We start from the raw sequence: 22,457 nt of genomic DNA on the forward strand, positions 1-22,457 counted from the left end.
CTGTGTGTGTTGATAGTCTCACACATGTGTTGAAGCACATAATGAAACTCATGCACACACTCGAGCATAGTGTACAACTGCACTGAAAACAACAACACACACACATCTGCTTTATTTCTTCATCCGTCACAGACTTACACTCGGCATGAACCCATAGAACTACACACACACACACAGACACACACACGGGGGTGAATACATTGAACAGGAGAAAACGGTGAAACCTTGAAACTTCTCTTTATCAACAGAAAACCTTGCAGCTCCTTAAGCTTCAGTCCCTTCAACAGTAATATGTTACTCCCTGTTCAGCTCGTACGAGTCAAGTAACCTTTGTTTATCTCATCGAAGCAAATGTGGAAAATGTATAATAAGTATTTTTGCTTTCTCGGTCACGTCGATCTCTGTTCCAAACTGTTATATTTCATTTTCAAAAGTGTTTGTCCAAACTTTAAATCCACTCTCTCTCTCTCCTGTTTGTGCTGAAATCAAAGCGGAGGTGAAAAGTGGCAGCGTGGGCGTCTTTTTAATATTTCATTTGGCTTGTTTGGTTTTTTTCCCCCAACATCTTCATGGCCTTTTGGTCCAGTGTGGCTGCAGTGGAAATTTCCACACAGAGAAAGGAGATGAGGACGACTGCCATGACAACACACTCAGAGATCCAGCGAGTGGAGGACGACCTCTCCTGTGCAACACGCGCTACTACAGCCGGAACATCACGTCACAACAGGAACTCAGGCTGGAGGATATTTAGCTGTTTTTTATGTTGTTAGCCAGAGGTCATCTGTCCCACATCTGCACCGGATGATTCACTTTTTAATCCAAAGAGTAGATGTTTGTGAACTATGACACTCACGATGCAGATTGTTGTCCATGGACGAGTTAGTAAAAAGCAAATTCATCATTAGGGTCACATTGAACATCCTGTTTTTCTTATTTTCGATTATATCCGACTTGTTTCTCAAGCAGATCAATAAACACTTCTTAACTCTCTTTTTTTTTAATGATTAAACCATGACCAAATAAAGTCATTTCAGAAACACGAGTAAATGAGAAGAGTTACACTTTTAGTTTGACTCCTCTCAGATCCATACACATGCAATCCTGCGGGCTGACCAGCAGGTGTCACCCTTTTAACCGAGTCAAACTCTTTAAAACTTCACAACTAATTTCCCCAACGTTGATTCTCGGGAGGTCGAGAGCTTCAGAAAACTACAAACATGGAAACTTTAGACTGAGAAACAAAACAATTCTGTTCAGAATTTAACCCCAAAACAAATGATTTAGCATCGTTGTTAATTATCTAGTGTCTTGTTCTGGTTTAAACATCTGATCCTGGTCCCAGTTTATTTATCTGCAGCCTCATCTGGGAAACATTAAACTTTGCTGAGGCCTCTTTGACTTAAATATGATAATTATAAAAAAATAACCTTACTCTAATTCTTTACACATCTGAGTCTGAATCTTATGAAGAAAGTCAAATATACTGAATGCTATGAACATTATGTGGGATCAATTTATTATAAACAATGGAAATTAAATGTCTTTTCTGTTGACATGAACGATGCGATCTTAACATTTGATTCCCTTTATTGACCCAGATGTTGGGGAGTCACTGCCTGCTGCGGCAGATGTGGAGCCGCAGCCTGTTAGTACAGATGGAATCAGCTCTGTCATCGCTGCCGCTCTCTCGTTGGTAACCACCCACTTGAACCGGAACCTTTTCTCGGGGTTTGCAGCCTCCCCTGTCGGCCTCTCTCTCTCCGACAGCCCCGGCGGCCACAGCTCCCATCACCCATCACCCATCACCGGCGTGCGCCCCCCCACGGCCGCGTCCTGGTTTGCGATGCCGGGCTCCTTCTCGGCTGCAGCGGCGGCGGCTCGCTCCCGGTTGTAGTGACCACCTCCATCCCCCCCCCCCCTGTGCGACAGCCCCCCCCCCCCTGCGTGCGCGGACACCGACGGTTGACAGGAGGCTCCATGGGCGCTGCGACACGGACGCACCCGACGAGTGCGCGTGATCCGCGGTGACCGGGGACTCGGTGTGTGGGTGGGTTGGGGGGAGTTTGGAGACCCGGCGTTCCTCGCTCCCATCTCGGCGGAAGTGCACGGAGAGCGCGCGGCCTGCCTCCCGGGGGCCGGAGGGATGGGGAGCACCACCTCATGCTGCGTGTCCGCCAGCCCCAAGCTCCGCAGGAATGCCCACTCCCGGCTGGAGTCGTACCACCAGGAGTCGGACCTGAGCCGCGAGGAGACGGGATGCAACCTGCAGCACATCAGCGACCGGGAGAACGTCGACGGTAAAAAAAAAAACACGACACACACACGCACGCACACGCACATATAACGGGGGGTGAAGCTGTGAGCGCGAGAGGAGACACGAGAGGAGACACGAGACAAAACTCAGGGGATAAAAGTTAGGAGATGATCCAGCACTGATAGAAAACTGATATTATAAAGTTTTATTACACTTTTACTGTTGGAAAATACAACCAGACAATAAGTTGTGGATCAAAACAAACAAATCCTAGTGATGGGTTCATGTCATAATTCTAATTCTACTAATTCCACAAACGTCTTTCTGTCTCTACGTGGAACATATCGTCATATTTGCCTCAAACTTGGCACATGTATTGTTATTTAGTCAAATTTGGGGCAATTTGGATACGAGATACCTTCAATATAAATAAATATAGAACAAACAAGCAGCCAGCGCAGATAAACCAGGTAGGATGAACCCTTTTACTAACTTCACTCTGCACCACAGACCGTTTATTAAAAGCTCTGCACACAACGTCCGGCACACAAACCATAAAAAAGTGACAATGTTAAAAACAGGCGCTGCTCTAGTAAACTTTAATATGTATTCAATAAATATATACTGTGTTTTATAGCCTGGTGACAGTAAACGCTGAAAAGGGGCTGATGCTCTATTTCCAAACACACTATCACGGTCGTTAGGAATCTTGAATGATAACTCGTGACCTCTTCAAACTCTGGCCCTGTCTCACATCCTGGGGAAACTACTGCTGCTGCTTCTGCTTCTACTTCGCCCTCGTCCGTCAGTTTGACACCGAGAGGCCGACGTATATGGAGCAGTGGTCAGCACGGGCCCCGGCACATGGATCAGTCGTGTGTCCATTTCCCTCCCATGTGTCCTTGCAGGGGAGATGATGTGTGTGTGCACACGGAGCTGCAGACAACATCCTGCTCACGAGGGGCAGACTCCTTTGTGCTGCTCTTTGTTTTCAGCCTGCGCATGAAAGAAACTGCAACTATGGAACGCAGCCCCCTCCACTGACACATGCTAATATGCATTACAATTGAGCCTTTCACGCCGGAGAGTGGCGGCTAAATGGGCGGCCTATTCGCAGCCAGCAGCCCGGCGTCACATGGGAGATTGATTTTCTGAGAAAACTGTACGAGACCCCTTTTTTGTTGTTGTTCAGTTTTTTCTGTTACAGGAAATTTTATGTCTTTATGACTCACTATCAGAAAACCGGCCTCTGTATTTTCAAGGCCAACAATTATTGAATGCATATTTTTGGCAGGGATTTTAGGAATTGTTGTTTTCTTTACCCTAGAATGAGCCTTTATATTTAAATACTTTATATTTATATATATTAACATCAGGAGCGGCTCCTCTCTACGGAGGCAGCCATGTTTTTTTTACAGTAACCCAGACTGGACAAACTAAATACTTTTGAGTTTTTATTACAACTGAAGCTACCAATGGTTCTCGTTCATGTTTGGAAGGGGAGGGTGAGGTGAGGGGTGTTCAGCTGCAACTTGACACTTCACCACTAGATGTCACTACATTCTACAGTTGCCTAGAAAGGACAAAACAGAGCGTTTTTGTGTTTTTATGTAATCTGAAGACCTTCATGCTTGGAAGGGAGGGTGATATTCAGTTAGTATCCATTCGCAATGTCACGATAAGATGCTGAACCTTTAACGTTGCATGTACGTCATTGCTCCCGGCTCCAAGAAGTTGGACAATATCACGGCAGGGAAGCAGCGTAATAATCTATGCTAATCGGGGGGTTCCCACATCAGTTGAATTGTGCGTCTCCAGAAGGAATTTACAAGTTTCATATATTCTGATCTGCACAGTTCCATGTCCAAACGTAGCATATCTGTCGTAGTCATTGACTCTTTTAAGGATTCTGTTTACTTGAAACCACGTGTTCAGCGATGTGAAAAGCGTGTTTTGCATCTTTGCTGTATCGCACAGTCGGCTCCTCACAGAATTCATGTTACTGCTTTTGTTTTGCACAACGTAAGCAACTAGCACAACTGGAGAAAAGCTCGAACTCAACCTACGTCCCAACCTCCAAACAGCTGTTCAACCGCTGCAGGACGTGGGTGTGTGATTGTCGGACTGTGCTGCAGTTTGTCGGGTTCTGTAAAAAAACGATCACTGCGTGTGCACGTAAGCAGGTGAAAACATCGGGTTCGGACTCGAACAACCAGAATGTGTGTTGGGTTTGAATCCGGCTTTGACACGTACGAGTTCAAGCTGTGAGTCAGTCTCATCCCCGTGATCGCACCGTGTCAGCGTGGTGAAAAACCTTCTGTCCATTGATCAGCGATGTCATTTCCTCTTGTGAACTTGCAACCTACACTCTGTATGCAATTTGTGGAGGCCATTACCCAGAGTGCTTTGTACTACAGCGGGTGATTATTCTGTTATTGTGGCTCCAGTGTCAGTGGCAGGGTTAAGTCCTATAAGTGCCAACGTTGCACAGCAAAAATGTTTTGGATCATTACTTCAGTAGCAGGCGCAGAGTCTGAGTCTGGAGGCAGATGCTCGTCCTCACTGAGCAGATAAAGTGTCGAAGGCGGATGATCGACGTTCAGCCGACGCTTCTCGACGGAGCTGAAGACGAGTCCTGCTGAGAGGCCGTCTGTCTCGGCGGTGCCGTGATTGAAACCGGAGCGTGTCTAATGGCTTGGCTCTGTTACGAGTTCGCAGACAGAATGATGGAGATTAGTGGGCTTCATTAGGATCTGCACCATCAGAAAAAAAGATCATACACCCCCCACCCCAAAGAAAAGCCCGGAGAGGCAGCTGTGAGCCTGAGTCGCAGCAGATAGGAGGAACCACTGGGGGGGGGGGGGACGATTGTCAAGCGTTAACGCCTCAATTAAGAGAATGACACGCTGCGTTTCAAAGACATCGTCTGTTCCTGGAGTTAACGAGCGATATGATGCCATACAATTAGATTTTTTGAATTTTACACATCACCCAGAATGCCTGGGTCTGCTGCCTTCCACCCAATTAGTGGAAGACAATCAAGAACCCCTTGGCAGAGTTTATTTAACTCAAGGATGACCTGATTAGAATGCGGAGGTCAAAGGTCAAGGTCCCTGTGACCTCACAAAGTGTGTTTATCTTTACACCTCCAGAGGATTCTGTCTAATTGGGCAAATATGTTCACTTAAACTCGTGGGTCGACTCCGGTTGCCAACAAGACAGGAATTAGAAATTAGCCGCTGATGTACAGAGGTGGTGCGAGGATGTGCCGAGCTGAAAGTGCCGCCTCGGGTTTGATCGCGGTCTTACAAGCTGCTTATGGGGAATTATTATTTCTTGTTTGGACGAGCTGTCGCACAGGAAAAGGGATTACAAGGTTCAGGGAGTCATGGGAAACCTGGAGAGACGTAGGATTTAAAAAATCGTTGGACTCCTGCTCCTCCTGGAAATGTCTTCAGGAAGGTGCAGAGATACTGAAGTGGGACATCATCGTTGGACATTCAGATCGTTTCAGAGAGAGACACTCGTCTGTGTCTCTTGGTGGATTTTAGTGGTGGAATCCTCAAATGACCCCCCCCCCCCCCAGCTCCCTCCTTCTTTTTACGAACAGATAATCACTTCATCACACCCCCGTTTCACTGAGGCCCTTGAAGTCCGTCCGTCCGCAGCCGAAACCGCTGGATAGAGTTTCAGGAGAAGAGCTTAGTTTGGGGGAAATGAAGGTTCCTGCAGTTTTGCTTGGCTCATATTCTCTCAGAGGTGCAGTTATTCCTGGAGAGGCAGGTTTTATTTAGCATGTGTCAATGAGTCAAGTGCTTTAGTGACGATCTTGTAGAGATAAGCATTTAAGATTATTTACAGTAAAAACTCCAGATTACATTTAGAACAAGGACTCGAACCTCGAAACTCGAAATGAAGCCTTTTCTGCTTTGCTGCTGCTGTGACAGGGTTTGTCACTAATCATGATCCGTTAAAGCAAAGTGATGTCACAGAAACAAAGTGAAAGTGCAAAATTGTAAAGCAACAGTTGAAGAATTTTCATGTCGTGGAACTTATTCAAGCTGCTTTCATGCCTGCACGGAAGTCCGAACATTTTCCTGAAAAGTATCTCAGGATGAAAGAGAGAAGAAGCAGACAGCTGCTCTACTGTTGTGAAGCTGTAGCAGCAAAACTCCAGAATGTGAACAAGGCTGCGTTAAATGATTAAGTTATATACCTGCGTAAAAACACACAAAACTGCACATGTTACCGTCTTTACTTTCATTTATTCACTCAAATAATGACCCATTATCTGAGTGATACTCTAAAGGTCCATGTGCCGTAACTCTACATGGATATACAGTTAATATAATTTACCTCCTTCAGGATAACTCAGAGTTTAAAACTGTTTTGTTAATTTAAACATATATAAGATGACATGAGGCCGACGCCAGTGACCGAGAGCGAGAGAGAGAGAGATAGCGAGAGAGAGAGAGAGACACAAAGCCATCATATGATGTGCGTCTCTCTGACAAAGACGACTGTGTCTCTCTGTTGAGATCAGTGTTGTTTCTGAGGCATCGTGTGTCAGCTGATGCTCTTGTATTTAAGTACAGTCCATGTTCTGTAAGACTGGAAGGAAACTGAAACTCCTCTAGTGCTTTTAAACGTGTTAAATATCCACTAACACAGAGTTTATCTTTTGGTTTTAACACGTGATAGATTAGGTGGTTAAATTGTGGAATATAAAACATGTAGTTGTCGACCTCTTTGTTTTCCACTTTCTTTTCTTATAACCTATGTTGGTCCTTCCTCTTTTAAATGACTCATTCTTCCACGTTCCTCTGTCTCTGTTACACATCATCAACCAGTTTGCTTTGCCTCATGTTTCTTGTAATGTGCTGTTCTGATGCAGTTCAATTTATTGCTTTTAAAATCCTTTTAAATCACTGAGACGTCATGAAAACAAATACATTCTCTCTATCTGTCCCTCTTTTCTCCTTCGTCAGAGAAAACAAAACAAAACGTCTGCACACACAGCAAAGTGAATATATAATAATACAAATCGAATCACACATCTTTTTAACCGTGTCGTTTTTCAACCATGACAGCAATTTGAAAGTTTGGTCCCAGGGAGAATAAAGTAATACAACAGGGTTTTGCTGAAGTAGCGAAAAACCTCCAGTTCTTATCACTGTCAGGCCGCATCAAGCCCAGCTTCTATTTTTACAACAGCAGCAGCAGTCATGTGTTTCACCGGGGACACAGCAGGTCTACGAGTTTTACAGAAACCTGAAGGGAAGAAATCTCACATCACGAGAAAGTGGGAATATTGTGAGAGTAAAGTCATAATTCTAGAATATCAGAAGATCAATCTGTGTTAAAACGAGCTCCACGTGATTATAAGAACTTTGAAAAGAAAGAAGCACAAACACCGACCTGGAGGAAACTGAGTCTCTCTAGTGGACGAAGAAATGTTTGCTCGTTATCGTCGTTCTCATCATATTCAAAGAGATTTTGACAATTTCTCAAGAAACAAGGAGATTGACTCTAGACTTTGGATCCAGAAAGAGAGAAGCTGGCGAGTAATATGATTTTATCTTTGTAGTATTATTCTCTAAATCTCAGAATCCGTGTTCTTCAGTATGGTCCTAACACTCGTGGGTCCTTATCTGATTCATTGACTCGTAATGAGGCCGAGTTTTGCTCCACAGTCGTCACCAGGACCTCGTCCGTCTAATTACCACTTCAGAAAGACGCGCTGGCTTTGAGCTGCTGCGGCAGAGAACACTTTAGAAACACCATCTGATTTACATCATCAGGGACCAGATCTCACAGCCCAGAGTCTGTTCTCATTACGGAACCAATGAAAACCAAACACCGGACTGACAACAGCTGAATACGCATCATCTGACTCGGCCTTGTGATCCTCCCCCCCTCCCCCCCAACCAGGGTCAAACGCTGGTTGGGCGCCCGGCGTTTTCGTGCACTCGTTATTCACATCTTCCTTCACGGCTCATGTGTGTAACCCGGGTATATTTACTCTCGCTCCCCCCCCCCCCCCCACATGAAAGGAAACTGAAACCTGGAGGCGTTTGAGCTCATTTGTCAGGGACGTCACTGTTTCCCACATTTTGTTATTTTCATACGTCTCCACTGCTGCTGCTCGTCACTCGAAGTACAGACGTGAAAATCTGGAATCACTGATGAGACCAGATGGAAATATCACGTCCAGTCGGTTTATTCCAGATTTATTAAAAGAAAACATTGTAAATTGAGTTTGGTTTCACGTTTATTAGGAATTTATTATTGTTTTTAACCCTGAGTAACCACACACACACGTCCCTTGAAGTCGTGTGTAACTGAACACAACACGTCCTTCATCAATCGCTCGCTAATCAATCCTGCATTTGCCTCATTGATTAGCTGCGTACTTGGTATAATGAAGAGGTTCCCAGCAGGGAGAGGGAATAATTAACACGAGCTAATCAATGCAGGGATTGTGTTTAGAGAGGAGCCAGTTCAAACTGGAATGTAAACCTCCGACCGGACAAAAAGCCTACGTTACGTTTACTTATTATTGTGTGTGTGTGTGTGTGTGTGTGTGCACGTGGGAGCTTTCTCTTCCAGGAATACGGGGCTGTATGCATGTGTGCACAGGTTAGTTGTGTTTGTTTAACCTCGTTCTCTACCACTCTGGGTCAGTGTTGTGTTTTGTGTGTGTGTGTTACAACACTATGAGGCCAGTTTAAAAAACGTCCTGTTGTTTGTCGGGGACGTGATAATAAAGATTAACACGAGCAGCCGGGCTGAATCCTGATTTTATTGACTTAAATGTATTAATATTGCAAATTCGACACTTTATGAATCTGTGAATGAATGAAATTAGACCAGAAATCCAGGATTTCACTGGAATCATGATGAACAGAAGAGAAATCCACCCCCGTGAGGAAGTTGTGTATTAATATTATTGATTTCAGGTTATACCTCAACGTGTGTTAAACATTATCCCAGTAATCCGAACTCCCCTCTGATACGAAACCAGGCTAACACGCGTGACTGACCAGTGAAGACAGCGAATCAGGGCTCGTGCTTCCACAGACTCCAACAACAACAGTGGATAACGTTCGTCCGGCTGCACACTGTAGACGTGCAGCTGCTTTCAGAGGCTGAGGAGAATCCTCGTTTTAAAGGAGACGTCATCTGCTCGTCCTCAGGTTTATAAATCTAATCAGTGTTACGACTGTAAAATGTTTTTCTTGCTCTAATGTTCAGAAAAACATCACTTTCCTCAAACTGTCCCATCGCTGCTGCTCCTCTCTTCAGCCTCGGCCTTTAGCTCCTGTCTCTTAAAGGAGTTTATACAGAGCAGGTCTGAAAGCAGTGTAACAAAACCCTGTGGGATGGTTGATCGTCACTTTGAGAATTGAATGGATGTGTTTTGCTGGTACTGATCAGTTCAATACTGCAAATCTAACATTTGTCCTTCAGGAGGCAACAGAGCAAAAACACTGAGCCGCGTGCAAAATGTGGGGAAGTGGTTAAAAAAAGGTTGAAGCACATTTTGAAGTGCGAACAAATAAGCGTGTTGGAAACACAACATTATGGATGTGGCCGCTCGGAGCCGGGTGTGCGCCTGCTGGTGATTCATTATGTAACACAGGTGCCGGCTGATAGGTCAGCCGAGCCTCTCCCGTTTCACCGGGGCAGGTGGCGAGCACGAGTCTTCGTTAACGTTTACCTGAGGTGGTGGAATATCACATATCAACACTCGACACCCGCTGCTGTGCATTCTGGGAATTCCAGCAGGTGGGCCCTTGTAGATCGGGTCCAGTCAGATTTATTCAGAAATGAAAACGTGTAAAACAAACTTTAAACATAGGAAGCATTTGTAGTTTTATACCTTACATGTGTGTATATATATGTAAATATGTAATTACTTGTGTGAGGCTACAGAAGCTGCTCCCACTCAGACGTGATCAGGCTCTTCCAGCGTCGACACTGTGTTCCTGTTGCCTGGATCTGGATCTTTGTTTGTTTGAGTGCTGGGTGAGAAGAAGCCTCAGTTTATTATCCTCCGTTATCTGTGTTATCAAAGCAGCTGCTGCTTTTTACTGCTTCCTTACAGGCAACGAGGCAGCAAAGGTTTCTTGATGTTTGATCAGATGCACACACACACACACACACACACACACACACACACACACACACACACACACACACACACACACACACACACACACACACACACACACGCCCTCGGGCCATGATGAAGTTTAGATTAGCTCTGGACTGAAGCATGAATCCTCTCTGCACGTGTGGATGAACAAAAAAACAACTCGGCTGCTTCACCTTATCTTCAATTCGGCGACTGATGTTCCTTCATCTCTGTCGGGCTCAACACAAAGATCTTCATTTTCATTCATTTTGATTTTTAAAAAAGTTAAATTTCGGTTGTTGAAAAGCTGCAGGAACTGAACCTGTTTTGTTTTAAATCACAGAAAGTCGCTGGAACTCAACAAACCTCAACAACCCTCTTTTCTTCTTCTATCAGCTGTAACGTGTCTCACCGTGTTGTCGCCACTTCCCAAAGTGACACGTGTGCTTTGTGTGTTTTCAGAGTTAAACATGGAGTACAACCCGTCGGACCATCCGCGGGCCAGCACCATATTCCTCAGCAAGTCCCAGAATGACGGTTAGTGCCTTTGATTCAAAGGATTTAATCTGTGTATTTATTATTCACACTGAACGACGGCCGAGACCCTTCGAGATGACGAGGATCTGTGAAAGAGATTTTCTCTGTAGAGACTCTGATCTCAGCGCTGGTTGTTTATGGTGATGTTTGCAAATGTATGCGATGGCCTGAGGCGTCTGAGCGAGGGTGGGGGGGTGGGGGGAGGGGTCACACTGTGACACAGGAAATATTAACATGTGTCTCGGATCCACCACAAGATCAGCGTTTTGTCTTAAAGGCCTGAGGAGAAAACAGGGAGACAACTCCGGCTTTGTGATGTTGGTCCTGATGAAAACTGATTCTGATAAATGCTGTTTCCTGTTAAATCTAATCCCTCACATTTCATACACGTTCATATTAGATGTTGTTTTGCATCAGTGGATTTAATCAATGGACTCAGAGTTTTTTCTTATCATTGTCACATGTGATTCTCCCTCGTCCTTGTGGCCTTAAGGAATAAAGCTGATGTTATTTTTATTATTGTTTTTTAAACTGACAAATACACAGAAGAAACCAAACCAAGAGTAAATTCATATTAGCAGCAAATATCGTCTGTATACTCAAAATGTACCTGAGTAAATATTTAAATATTTAAATTCTCCTCACAAGAGATTCACAAGAGAAAAGGGGGGGGTTCCTCCAGGAACCTCTTTAAGCTGAGGAGGTTCCTCCATGTTGAGGAACCCTCAAAGGTTCCTCCGGGTTCTAAGACTGTATATTACCTCATATCTGCTGCCGTCCCTTCATGAGAATCCATGAGTGCAACTAGAATAAGGTTTTTGGTTCCTCTTTTTTCAGAGGTGCCTGTCAGGAACGGTGAGTGTGACTTTGTCTCCCTCTAGTGGTGTAACAGCACCTTTTCTTCTGCTGACTCTTTATTCACTGTCTCTGCTCATTGTGTTATTATAACAGAAGCTTTTCATTGTGATTCGTGTGTGTGTGTTTGACCTGTGGTGAGAACATCGTGTGCAGCTTGTTGAGACGTGCTGGCTTCTGTCTTCGTCTTTCTGTCCACGCAGAGGAAAGGACATTTATTGACAAAACGTGTGTTTTTCTTTATTTTCCCCAAGTGCACGAAAAGCGAAAGAGCCTCTTCATCAGTAACGTGAGTGTGCGATTGTTCCCGTTTCACAAATCTAATCCACGTTCATATTTGTTTTTCAATAGCTCATTAAAGCAGATATTTAATTTGCTGCTTTGTGTTATTTTGAATGAAAAGTGTGAGACGTCACATTCTCAGGTCTCATGCTGTGATTCTCGTTCCCAGCTGTGATGCCCCGATGTGTTTTATGTGGGTCAGACAAAAACATGTACACTCTAATAACACTCACTGTGTGTGTGTGTCTGTGTGTGTGTGTGTTTGTGTGTCTGTGTGTGTAGCATGGAACGTTGAGGCGGAAGTACAGCTCCTGCTCCACCATCTTCCTGGACGACAACACCGTCAGCCAGCCCAACCTCAAATACACAATCAAATGGTTCGAACACAACAACAACAAATAACCAACAACACAAATTCATGTATCTGCCTGATTCATATTAACACTTTCTGTTCCTTCTCTTTTCAGTGTAGCTCTGGCAATTTACTACCATATAAAGAACAGGTGAGAATCCTCAGTCGTTTCCACATCTCGACGATGAGCTCGCAGTATTTTCTGTAAATCACAAGATGTAAAAGCAGAAACCTGTTTGAACCTTTTAACTGCAGTCTGATTCTGTATGTATACACATAATTATATATACAATACATAGATGGGGAATTTAGTGATAAGACAAAATAAGACTTGATTAATCCCCGACTTCAGACTTGAAAGGTTTTAATTAAATATTAAAATACGACTGTTTTGTCTGGTTCCAGGGACACAGATGGAGGAATGCAGCTGGACATATTCGATGAAAAGCTTCACCCTCTCACAGTAAGATTCATCATTTCACTTTCTTTCTCATGGTTTTGTAATCTTTGAACTTCCAAAATGAACAAAAAGCCTTTTTATTAATCCTGGTATAAGTCATTACTCCAGTTTCTGTTATGTTTATGACTCTGTTAATGTTTTAACACTTATTTCTGTCTTATATTCTGGGTTTAGATTGTTTTTACCTTGTTCTCGCCCTCCATCCCTTTTCCTTTCTCTCCCTCTTGTTTCCTTGCTCTCCTCTTTCTTTACCTTCCTCCCATCACCATCTCATTTCTTCCTCTGCTGCCAACCTTTCTCAAAATGTCCTTTCCCTTCCTCGCCCCTCCGCCCGTTCCTCCCCTCCTTCCCCGGCCGTCGCACCTTCCCCTCATCCTCTCTTTTAACTCCTCTCCTCCCTTCCTCCAGAAATCGGAGTTGCCGCCCGACTACGACCAACAAGACCCGGAGCAGCGGCACATCTACCGCTTCGTCAGGACGCTGTTCAGCTCCGCCCAGCTCACCGCCGAGTGCGCCATCGTCACACTGGTGAGATTCTTAACCCCCCTCGTCGTCCACACACACACACACACACACACACACACACACACACACACACACACACACACACACACACACACACACACACACAGACACACACAGACACACACAGACACACACAGTTTTGCCTGCAGGGGAACGTGCAGCCTGATGCATTGAGACAAGTCAGGGATGTGTGTAAATTGATGATGTGACTGTGCCTCCGAAATCCCACATTGTCCCTGAGTGTCGCTGAGACTCCGACAGCAGTGGTGAATGTGGGATGTCACAGAGGAAACAGAATTTATTCCTCCTGACGGCACCACGGAGCGATCACGAGCTCCTCCACCTTACTGAGAACTTTGTAGGTCACGATGCTGAAAGATCCCAGAGTCGAAACCTTTACCGTCACTTTTGAGATGAACGTATTTGCTCTTCTTCGTCAATTTGAATCATTTTTGTGCATGTGTGGGGGGTGTAGGTTTACCTGGAGAGGCTCCTGACGTACGCAGAGCTCGACATCGGCCCGGGGAACTGGAAGAGGATTGTTCTGGGCGCCATCCTGCTGGCGTCCAAGGTCTGGGACGACCAGGCCGTCTGGAACGTGGACTACTGCCAGATCCTCAAGGACATCACTGTGGAGGACATGTGAGTGACAGGCGGCTGGAGGTCGTGAAGAAATGCGAGGGACATTAAGTTCAGGATTAGAAATCATATCAGGATTAGAAATCATATCAGGATTAGATGTGGAGGGATAATCTCGAAGATGAATCAAGGATAAAATGCTTTTTCCTGTAGATTGTGTTTTACATGCAGAATAGAGGACAGACAAATGGGTTTTTAGAAATGAATGCATACGAATCCCAGGACAGGATCAGATGAAATGAGGACGACGTCCCATTCGGTATCTACGGAGGTTTATTTTGAAAGGCCTTGGGCTCAGTGTGGTGATGCACAACCTTTTGTGAATCCTCCTCGTGAACAGGAACGAGTTGGAGCGACAGTTTCTGGAGCTGCTGCAGTTCAACATCAACGTGCCGTCCAGTGTCTACGCCAAGTATTACTTTGACCTGCGGTCGCTCGCCGAGTCCAACAACCTCAGCTTCCCCCTGGAGCCGCTCGGCCGGGACAAGGCCCACAAACTGGAGGTCAGGAGCCTTTTATTGTTTTTTAATATTTGTGTTGTTAATCTTTCTTTTTCTAACACGCGACCGGCTTTTCTTTGTGGTACCTATTGGTTAAAAAGAAAGTTTTCACCTAGATTCCCTCACTCTCTAGAATAAAGAATTCCCAAGAATAACCGGACAGATTCTATAAAACCTTAATACTCAAATATACATAATTTTAGTTATTGAAATGTGTGTGTGTAGCAGTTTTATTGGAGTTGATAAAAGCTCCTCCTCTCTCCAGGCTATGTCCCGACTCGTTGACGACCGGTACAACGACGTGCGGAGAAAGGCCAGGAAGCGCTCGGCCAGCGTGGACAATCTCTGTGGGATCCGATGGGTTCCGGCGATTCTCTCCTAACCACTAATCAACTGCCATTTACCACAGACGCTCACCGGGTGGAAAACGTTACAGACACAGGTTGATGGAAAAGAGACGTGGAAGTGGAAGTGGAACAGTGTCTGAACCTGGAATCAGCCTCTGGGCCGCACGTCCTCAGACGGTGGACCACGTCTGTACTCGTGGCCGACGTGGTGAACTCCGGAGAGACTCCGACGCCTTCACAGTGCCTCAGCTCAGCAGCGACAGAGAGAAGGAAGTTCCCGGTTTGTTCCACCGCCGGTGACTTCTCCTGACGGCAGAGTGAACCTGCCTTAATGCAAAGACTTCAACGACCTGCCTTTCAGACGTTATTTATTTCAACCCCGGTGTTTTTTTTCGACTTTTCAGCCGCTGCAGTCGTCTGATCCCCTAACATTTCAAAAACTTTTTGGAATTTGTACCCGACTATTTATTTTTCCTTTGACAAGTCTTAGAGTAATAAAAGTGTTAGCAAGTTTTTTTTTTCTCTGGAAATCTTTGTCGTTCGAGGTTCACGGTGTTTCTAGTGTCGCTCTTGTTACTCAGGTCTGTGTCGTCCGGTCAATCAAACACTCGGTGACGTGAAATCTACACCGGGAGACGTTTCCCCCAGTGTGAGATTCAGCTGATTTTGGTTTTATCTGAACATTTCTTTAAGTTTCAGCAGTTTATCAATTTTTTCCTGGAGCCATGTTGAAATTTCGACGCAGCTTTCTGTCGACACCTAGTGGATATTTGAGGAACCTACCACTTCAGGTTTGGAGAATGTTAAAGGGACAATTCACCCAAAGTGGAGATTGAATAGTTTTATTTCTTTCCTTCATTCAAGAAGTTCCAATGAACAGAACATCTCAAAACAAACAGTTCGAGCACGTCAATGAAGCTGGACTCAAATACTCACACTCGTAAATATCAGGCTCCTAAATTTGATTTCTTTTCATCAAGATCCATAAATTATTCCCTGGGAAATATGTGAAAATGTCAAAAACAATGTTAAAGAAAGAGAAAACCGAAAATCCTCCACAAAATGTCAATAAAAATCGGTGGAGTAGTTTTTGCACAATCCTGCAGACACACATAAATACCAGTCTCTTAAACATGTCAGATTTTTAGTTATTCCCAAAGAAGAAATGGAAAAATAGAATCCTGGATCTGTCGTTTTGTCCGGATCTGTGCTACAATATGAATGAATCCTTCACAATGTGTAAATGTTGTGGTAGTTTTGTGTTCTCCTGCTGACAGACACACAAAGAAACAGGGACGGAAACACAACCTCATCGGTGGAGGAGGTAATAAAACCTGCAAGATGTTAAACCTTCTAGACGTCAGTGAGGAAAATATGTGCAAAGGTAAAAACGAGGGGAGCTGATTACAAATGTATTTAAAGTTAAATAAAGTAAAAGTTCAACTTTAAACTCACAGAATAATCACAGGTGTGACATGAAGAGCACAACCTAAAGAGCCTGAGAACAGAACATGACTCAGTTCAAGTTGGAAAAGGTTAAATAAAAACTTCTATAGTCTCATAAGTGTCACGTTCACTGACCGATGCACCAGAGTCTTTATTATACGACTGATCCCTTCGTGTTTATGTCTCAGTGAACAAATAGTTTCTTGAATAAATCCATAAAAAGTGGGTTTTTTCTAGAGTTCGACTACAGAGCAAAGTGAAACAGGACGTTAACACAAGGTCAACTTTTCAACTGCGGACGCAACCAAAGAAAAACGGCACAAACGTGGGTGTGAACCAACGACCGTGTTTCCCTCAGAGTCGATGAGAGGATAAAGAGAAAGTCACTTTATTGTTGACTGAGCACAAAGATATTCATTCGTCGTAAAAAATTAAAAGAGGAAAATTATAAATCATTTTCCTGCACTTGTTTAAAGTCTAAGAAAACCTTGCTGAGCCAAGAACTGCTGAAGTATTTACAATTTATATTTTTATTGTATTTCCATCATGCATCTGATTTCAAGTTAATCTCTTCTGGCAAATAACTGATCAGAACTGAAGCAGCACAATTATTTTGCTAATTAACTTTGTACAGTAAAAGAGTGAGAACGGAGCCAGGACCATTGTGACTCATTTATATTGTTGACTTGTGTTTCTAATAAAAGAAAAAATGCTCTTGTCTAATAACGCCGAGTCTTCAATAAATCGATCTGGAGATTTTCTGCAGGACCACAGAAGTCTTTTGTTTCACGGGCATTAAAATGAAGTTTTCATTGTTTATTAAAGTGATGAGCACATAACTTTATCTGCACCTTTATCAGTCCCCCGCATGCGTCACATTTCTTTCATCGAGGTCCATGAGATCCATGAATCAATGGATCCTGCTTTTTGAGGATTTTTTAATGAAGATCCATGAATTATTCACAAAAATAAGCAAAAGAAAAAACCAACACTAGTCCCATCCTTCCATTAAAACACTGTTTGTCTTGTTATGAGGTTATTACCCTGCCACAGTTTGACTGGCACCTTGACATCCCAACAATGCTTTGACGGCAGCCTGGTAAGAATAGCTGCCTGCAGGTCCTGGCCTCTGCAGGCGGGACCAAGAGGCAGGGACAGGACATTAGAGGTGACTGTGGTTAGTGGGGGGGGGGGTGGGGGTGGGGGGGGGGGCCGTACGTTTGGACCAGCGGAGAAGGGGACAGCGACACAGCAGCACGTCCACCCAAATTCTCCGAGCCGTCTTCTGAACAAGGAGGATGATGGGAATGACAGATCTACTCTTCATCGCCATCAGTCACAATGTGTCCTTCATCGGTGAGTTGGAAACTGTTTTACACCTCTAATCAAAAAGTAGATAGTTTATCCCTTATGTTTTTGTAATTTGGTGTTATTTGTGTATCTAATTTAGAAGAAGAAAAGTTTTAACAAGGTTACAAACAACATGGGAATAAAATACAGGACAAAGGAAGTATTAAAACATCCATTAAAAGGTTTCAGAGCCGTGGGGCCCTGATGGCTAAAGCTTGACCACCTGTCGACTTTAACTGTACCAGCGTTGGTTGGATCTTAGATTGCGTCTCGGCGCACAGGGAGTCAGTGGCTCTGTAAAATAACCAGATCGCGCTGAGCTTTGAAAGTTATTCACAGACTCTTAAAATCCATCCTAAATTGAACTGGCCCACTGATGGACTGGTCCAGAACGCGTGTAGTGGTAACGCGTCTCAGAATAGTCCAGACGTGAGGAAATGCAGCAATAAACTTTTCAAGGTCAGGAAAAGACAGAGCTCATTTGATTTTGGCTAAACTAGTAAAAAAGATAAGAAGATATAAAAGCATGTGCTTCAAAATTCAGATGTGAATCAAATGTGATAGTGAGGTTTGTTGGCTGTGGATTAATAAACAATCAGAGATTATTTCTAATTTTGTTTGTGAGTAATTTGATATTTATGTGTTTGAAAGCTGCTGCACAAATAAAGTTTATCGTAAGTTATTCCAGGTTTATAACATAAATGTCTTTTTACCCATTTCCCTTATGGACAATAGATAGTTTTGCATTGTAATCGTCAGTCGTGTTATATTTGGCCTCTTCCTTATTTACTTTTATTACTTCCTGTCAAGGTTTTCCCAGATAAGATATTATCATTGACCCTCATTACATTTCGTTTGTGACTTGGTCAATCGCTTTTCTGTTTCAGGTAAAACGTGGTGGACGCTGATGCTGCTCCTCCGCGTGCTGCTCGTCCTGCTGGCCGGCGTCAGCCTCTTCAGCGACGAGCAGGAGCGATTCGTCTGTAACACCATCCAACCGGGCTGCTCCAACCTGTGTTTCGACGCCTTTTCTCCCGTGTCCGTCCTCCGGCTCTGGTTCTTCCACCTCGTTCTCCTCTGTCTGCCACATGTGCTGTTTGCGACCCACGTCCTGCACAGGCTGATGGCGTATCCTCACTTTGGAGGTTCCTGCAGCGGCGGGAGCGGAGGAGCTTCACCGGAGAACTCCAGCTCCTCCAGAGAACTGTCCTTGCATAAAGCTCCTCTCCGTGACCCCCCCCGTGCATGGGGAGCGCCTCGTTTCTACTGCGCTTACTTCTTCGCTGTACTTCTGCGAATCCTCCTCGAGGTGGTGTTCGGAGCAGGCCAGTATTTTCTCTTCGGCTTGTCGGTTCCAAAGAGCTTCCTCTGCTACGAGGCTCCCTGCACATCCGGGGTCAAATGCTACGTCTCCAGACCCACAGAGAAGACCTTGATGCTGAACTTCATGCTGGGCGTCTCCTCCCTGTCCGTCCTGCTCAGTTTGGTCGACCTGGTGAGCTCCGTGAAGGCGATGGTGCGATGGCGGAGGACGAGGGAGATGCTGATGGAGGAGATGAGTAAAGGAGAGCGGAGCAGCACGTTCACGACGACCACCACGACTGAAGACGCCGATGTTCCTCCAACCAGGAGAATCCTCCCGAGTGGAGGCTCAACGGAGGCCGACAAAGAGGAAAAACACGCCGCTGGTGTTTTGCCAAATGGTGAACTCCTCTCAACAAAAGCAAATGGCGGACCCCCCCGTAAAACTAGTGTATCTACCAATGAGAAGAGCCCAGAAAACAAAGACACTAGGGCGGACATGCCTCGTTCACCGACTCCCGTGAGCAATCCTGTGCCAAGTCACTTTGTCCTCCACAGCCACCTGAGACCTCCGCCACCCCCCCGCCCGGACAGGGGGCCGCTGAGCCCCAGGGGGCCACCCATGGGGATCAAGAACCTGCAGGGCCAGAGCAGCTCGGCTGAGACGAACTCGAGCCAACAGTCTGACAGCAGCGAGTCTCAGGACAAGAGGGCCTGGGTGTAACTGGATATCTTAAGCACAATTAACACGTTTGAGCTGTAAAGGAAGATGTGTTAGAAACTGTAGCTGCACTGATGAATATCTTTATATGAGTATGATGTGAAAGGTTTTACCAACGTCGACATAAACCCACAAAGAAACAGCTTTATCCTCCTTTAGCTCATTGTTTGCGACGGCTAACGAGACCAGAACGAACACGGTCCGGAGCCTCGTGTCAACTTTAAAAAAAGGTCAAAAGTTGTGTTTTCATCTTGTTCCACAGCCTTCGAGGGGTCCGACATCTCATAAACTCTTAATTACTCGTAAAGTTATCAATACAATCCTGCACGTTACTTTCTACATTGACATTTCAAACATTAGCATCGTCTCCGTCTTTTTGAATTCTGTCAAAATGTTTGGTTTCATGAGACAAAGATTGTTGTGTAGTATTTTAGACGCATGTTGTTTCTGAATGTTTGATAATAAAATGAGTAAATTGATCAGATTTACGTCGTTGCGTCAAACTTCTTCTCGTGCTTCTACTTCTGGACGTTCCACAAAGTCTCTTGACACCTCGAGTGTTTTGCTGTGCGAAAATAAGTCGGTCAAACCAACAGGGTCTGACCTTGATGTGGTCAGAAGTTACGGCGCTCAGCTGTTGTCTGGATCACCGGGAGCGCTGGCAGCCACAACAGACGCACTGAGCCGACCTCCGACCTCTCACACGAGCTCTGCACAACCCAGCCGTGACCCGACCTGAGCCGAACCTGCTCGCACGACCCGAGTCCTTCAACCCTCCTCGCCGCCATCGCTCAACATCAACTCAGCACGCAGGGCGAAGCTCTGAGGCTCGATACAGAACCTGGTGAATGATTAAATCCAAAGCTTTTTGAAGGGAAAGAAGCCGATTAGGAAAGAAGGGAAGTTTATCTCCTTGTTCTTTTGAAGTTCTTCCCTTTAACATTTGGATTTACTGTTTTCTTGAGTGTTTTAAATCCTAAAACAACGACAAACAGCGACCAGCAACAAACTCAGCGGCAATTACTGGAATACAAATGTAGAAACTCACCGTGAATTTAACAGCACAACCCCTGAGCCGCATTAGTGCCAGTGCTGCCATGACCCTAACACATGCCCCATACCTTCCCATTCTTCTTCTGCTGTGGTATTTGAGGCAGCTAAGACATGCAGAAACATTAGCGGGGGGGCGGTGGTCAGTAGGGTGCTGGGTGAAAGGACCGCTCTGTCGCTGGTGGAGGTTGAAAGGTCGCACAAGCAAACCCGATGACCCCACACACTCACATAGAAGTGTCCCCAAAGGTGACAGTGTGTGTGTTGTTGTGTGTGTGTGTGTGTGTGTTGTTGTGTGTGTGTGTGTGTTGTTGCTGACCTCCCGACAGATTTATGCTTCAACACAAAACGCTCACACAGAAAGACTCCTCTCAGCACGTCACAGGCTCGGCTTTGTTCCACATGTGGAACATCATGTGGATCATTTTGTTTGCAGCCGCCCGTCACAACACAACTTATGAATAGTTTGTGTAACAATGTCTAAAACTCAACGTGGAGGATCTGCACGGACAAAAGAGTTTGGACGCCACATTACAGCCGAGTGCGGTAACTGCACGTCTCGTTGATCCGCTGCAGTACGAGTCTCCACTCTTCTCTGGAGGCTGCTCACAGATTTTAGTGACTCGGCTGCAGGACGTTGCTTCGTGAGGTCGGATACTGGTGCTGTGTGATAGTGTGCTGGTCACGGCCGGCGTTCCAGTTCATCCCAGTCATACGTGTCAACGGGTTCGAGGTCAGAGCTCCGTGCAGGTCAGTCAGTCTCCAGCACTTCATGGACCTGGGCTTCAACAACTTGAACTGAGAGATTTAATCAGGAAAAACTGCTTCTGACCACAAGTCCACAGACATTTGGCCACATTGTTCATTTAACCTGGGAACAGTGTTGACTTTACTGACATCTAGTGGCCAGTTCTGAGTAATGCAGTAGAGAAAAGAACAAATGAAAGTCGTAACACAACATGAAAAATATATGTTTAATAAAAACATATTTGTTTATGCCTAAAACATGATCCAGTTCTGTAATATGCTATATTATGGATCGAAATATAATAGAACAGTGAAAACAGTCATTTACTGTTAAAAGGATTTAAATTACCTGATAAACTGCCACGTTAAGAACATATGGAAATTGGCCAACAAGTCTAACTCTATTTCATTTACAGTATTTTTCTGCTGATTAACAAACACTGTTCCTGTCGAGTAAACACATCAGCAACTGAAAGGATAAAGTTTGAAATGATCGAATGACTGACAATCATTTAAAAAAGTTGTGAGGGTTAAAGAAACGTCACACAAACTGCTTCATATGTGCACGTTGTGTTGTGCACGTTGTGTTGTGCACGTTGTGTTGTGCACGTTGTGTTGTGCAGCCGCGTTCACATCTGAATACAGATGATGCGGTTTATCAGGAGTCGATCTCCTCCTGACCTGAAGTCAACGCTGCAGCCGCCGGAGACGTGAGAGTTCAGACTCAACAGTGACCACGGCCGCACATCAGAGAGAAGTCAGAGGCATCACGAGTATTGATTACCCAGCATCCTCTTCACCTTTGAGGTGGTATAGATGAGATTGGAAAGGGGTTCGTCCTTGATGGGCACGACTCTGGAAACTAAATCCATTCGGTCTTCCTTTGGTGTTAATGACGATTGATCCAGGTCTCGTCTTTGCTTTGACTTTCTGACTGCGGATTAGAGAGCGGC

At 44.9% G+C, this 22,457-nt stretch overlaps 2 protein-coding genes across 3 annotated transcripts; both read left to right on the forward strand.

The window, feature by feature from the left end:
- The first annotated feature begins 2,060 nt into the window (after positions 1-2,060).
- LOC117778721 (cyclin-Y-like) lies at positions 2,061-15,628 on the forward strand. Of its 2 annotated transcripts, XM_034614479.1 has the most exons (11): positions 2,061-2,297; positions 10,854-10,928; positions 11,766-11,783; positions 12,038-12,072; positions 12,348-12,442; positions 12,533-12,568; positions 12,823-12,880; positions 13,286-13,405; positions 13,878-14,044; positions 14,382-14,544; positions 14,807-15,628. In XM_034614479.1, exons 1-11 carry the CDS (start codon positions 2,144-2,146, stop codon positions 14,921-14,923), a joined length of 1,038 nt encoding a protein of 345 aa, XP_034470370.1. In that variant the 5' UTR covers positions 2,061-2,143; the 3' UTR covers positions 14,924-15,628. The 2 variants fall into 2 exon arrangements, with proteins under 2 accessions (XP_034470370.1, XP_034470371.1); XM_034614480.1 differs by lacking the exon at positions 11,766-11,783.
- Positions 15,629-17,409: 1,781 nt separating this feature from the next.
- Positions 17,410-19,710, forward strand: LOC117778720 (gap junction delta-4 protein-like). Its single transcript, XM_034614478.1, has 2 exons — positions 17,410-17,690; positions 18,572-19,710. The coding sequence occupies exons 1-2, from the start codon at positions 17,633-17,635 to the stop codon at positions 19,708-19,710; spliced, it is 1,197 nt and encodes a 398-aa protein (XP_034470369.1). The 5' UTR covers positions 17,410-17,632.
- Positions 19,711-22,457: the final 2,747 nt, after the last annotated feature.

Source organism: Hippoglossus hippoglossus, chromosome 17 (genome assembly GCF_009819705.1).
Source record: "Hippoglossus hippoglossus isolate fHipHip1 chromosome 17, fHipHip1.pri, whole genome shotgun sequence".
Lineage (NCBI taxonomy): Eukaryota > Metazoa > Chordata > Actinopteri > Pleuronectiformes > Pleuronectidae > Hippoglossus > Hippoglossus hippoglossus.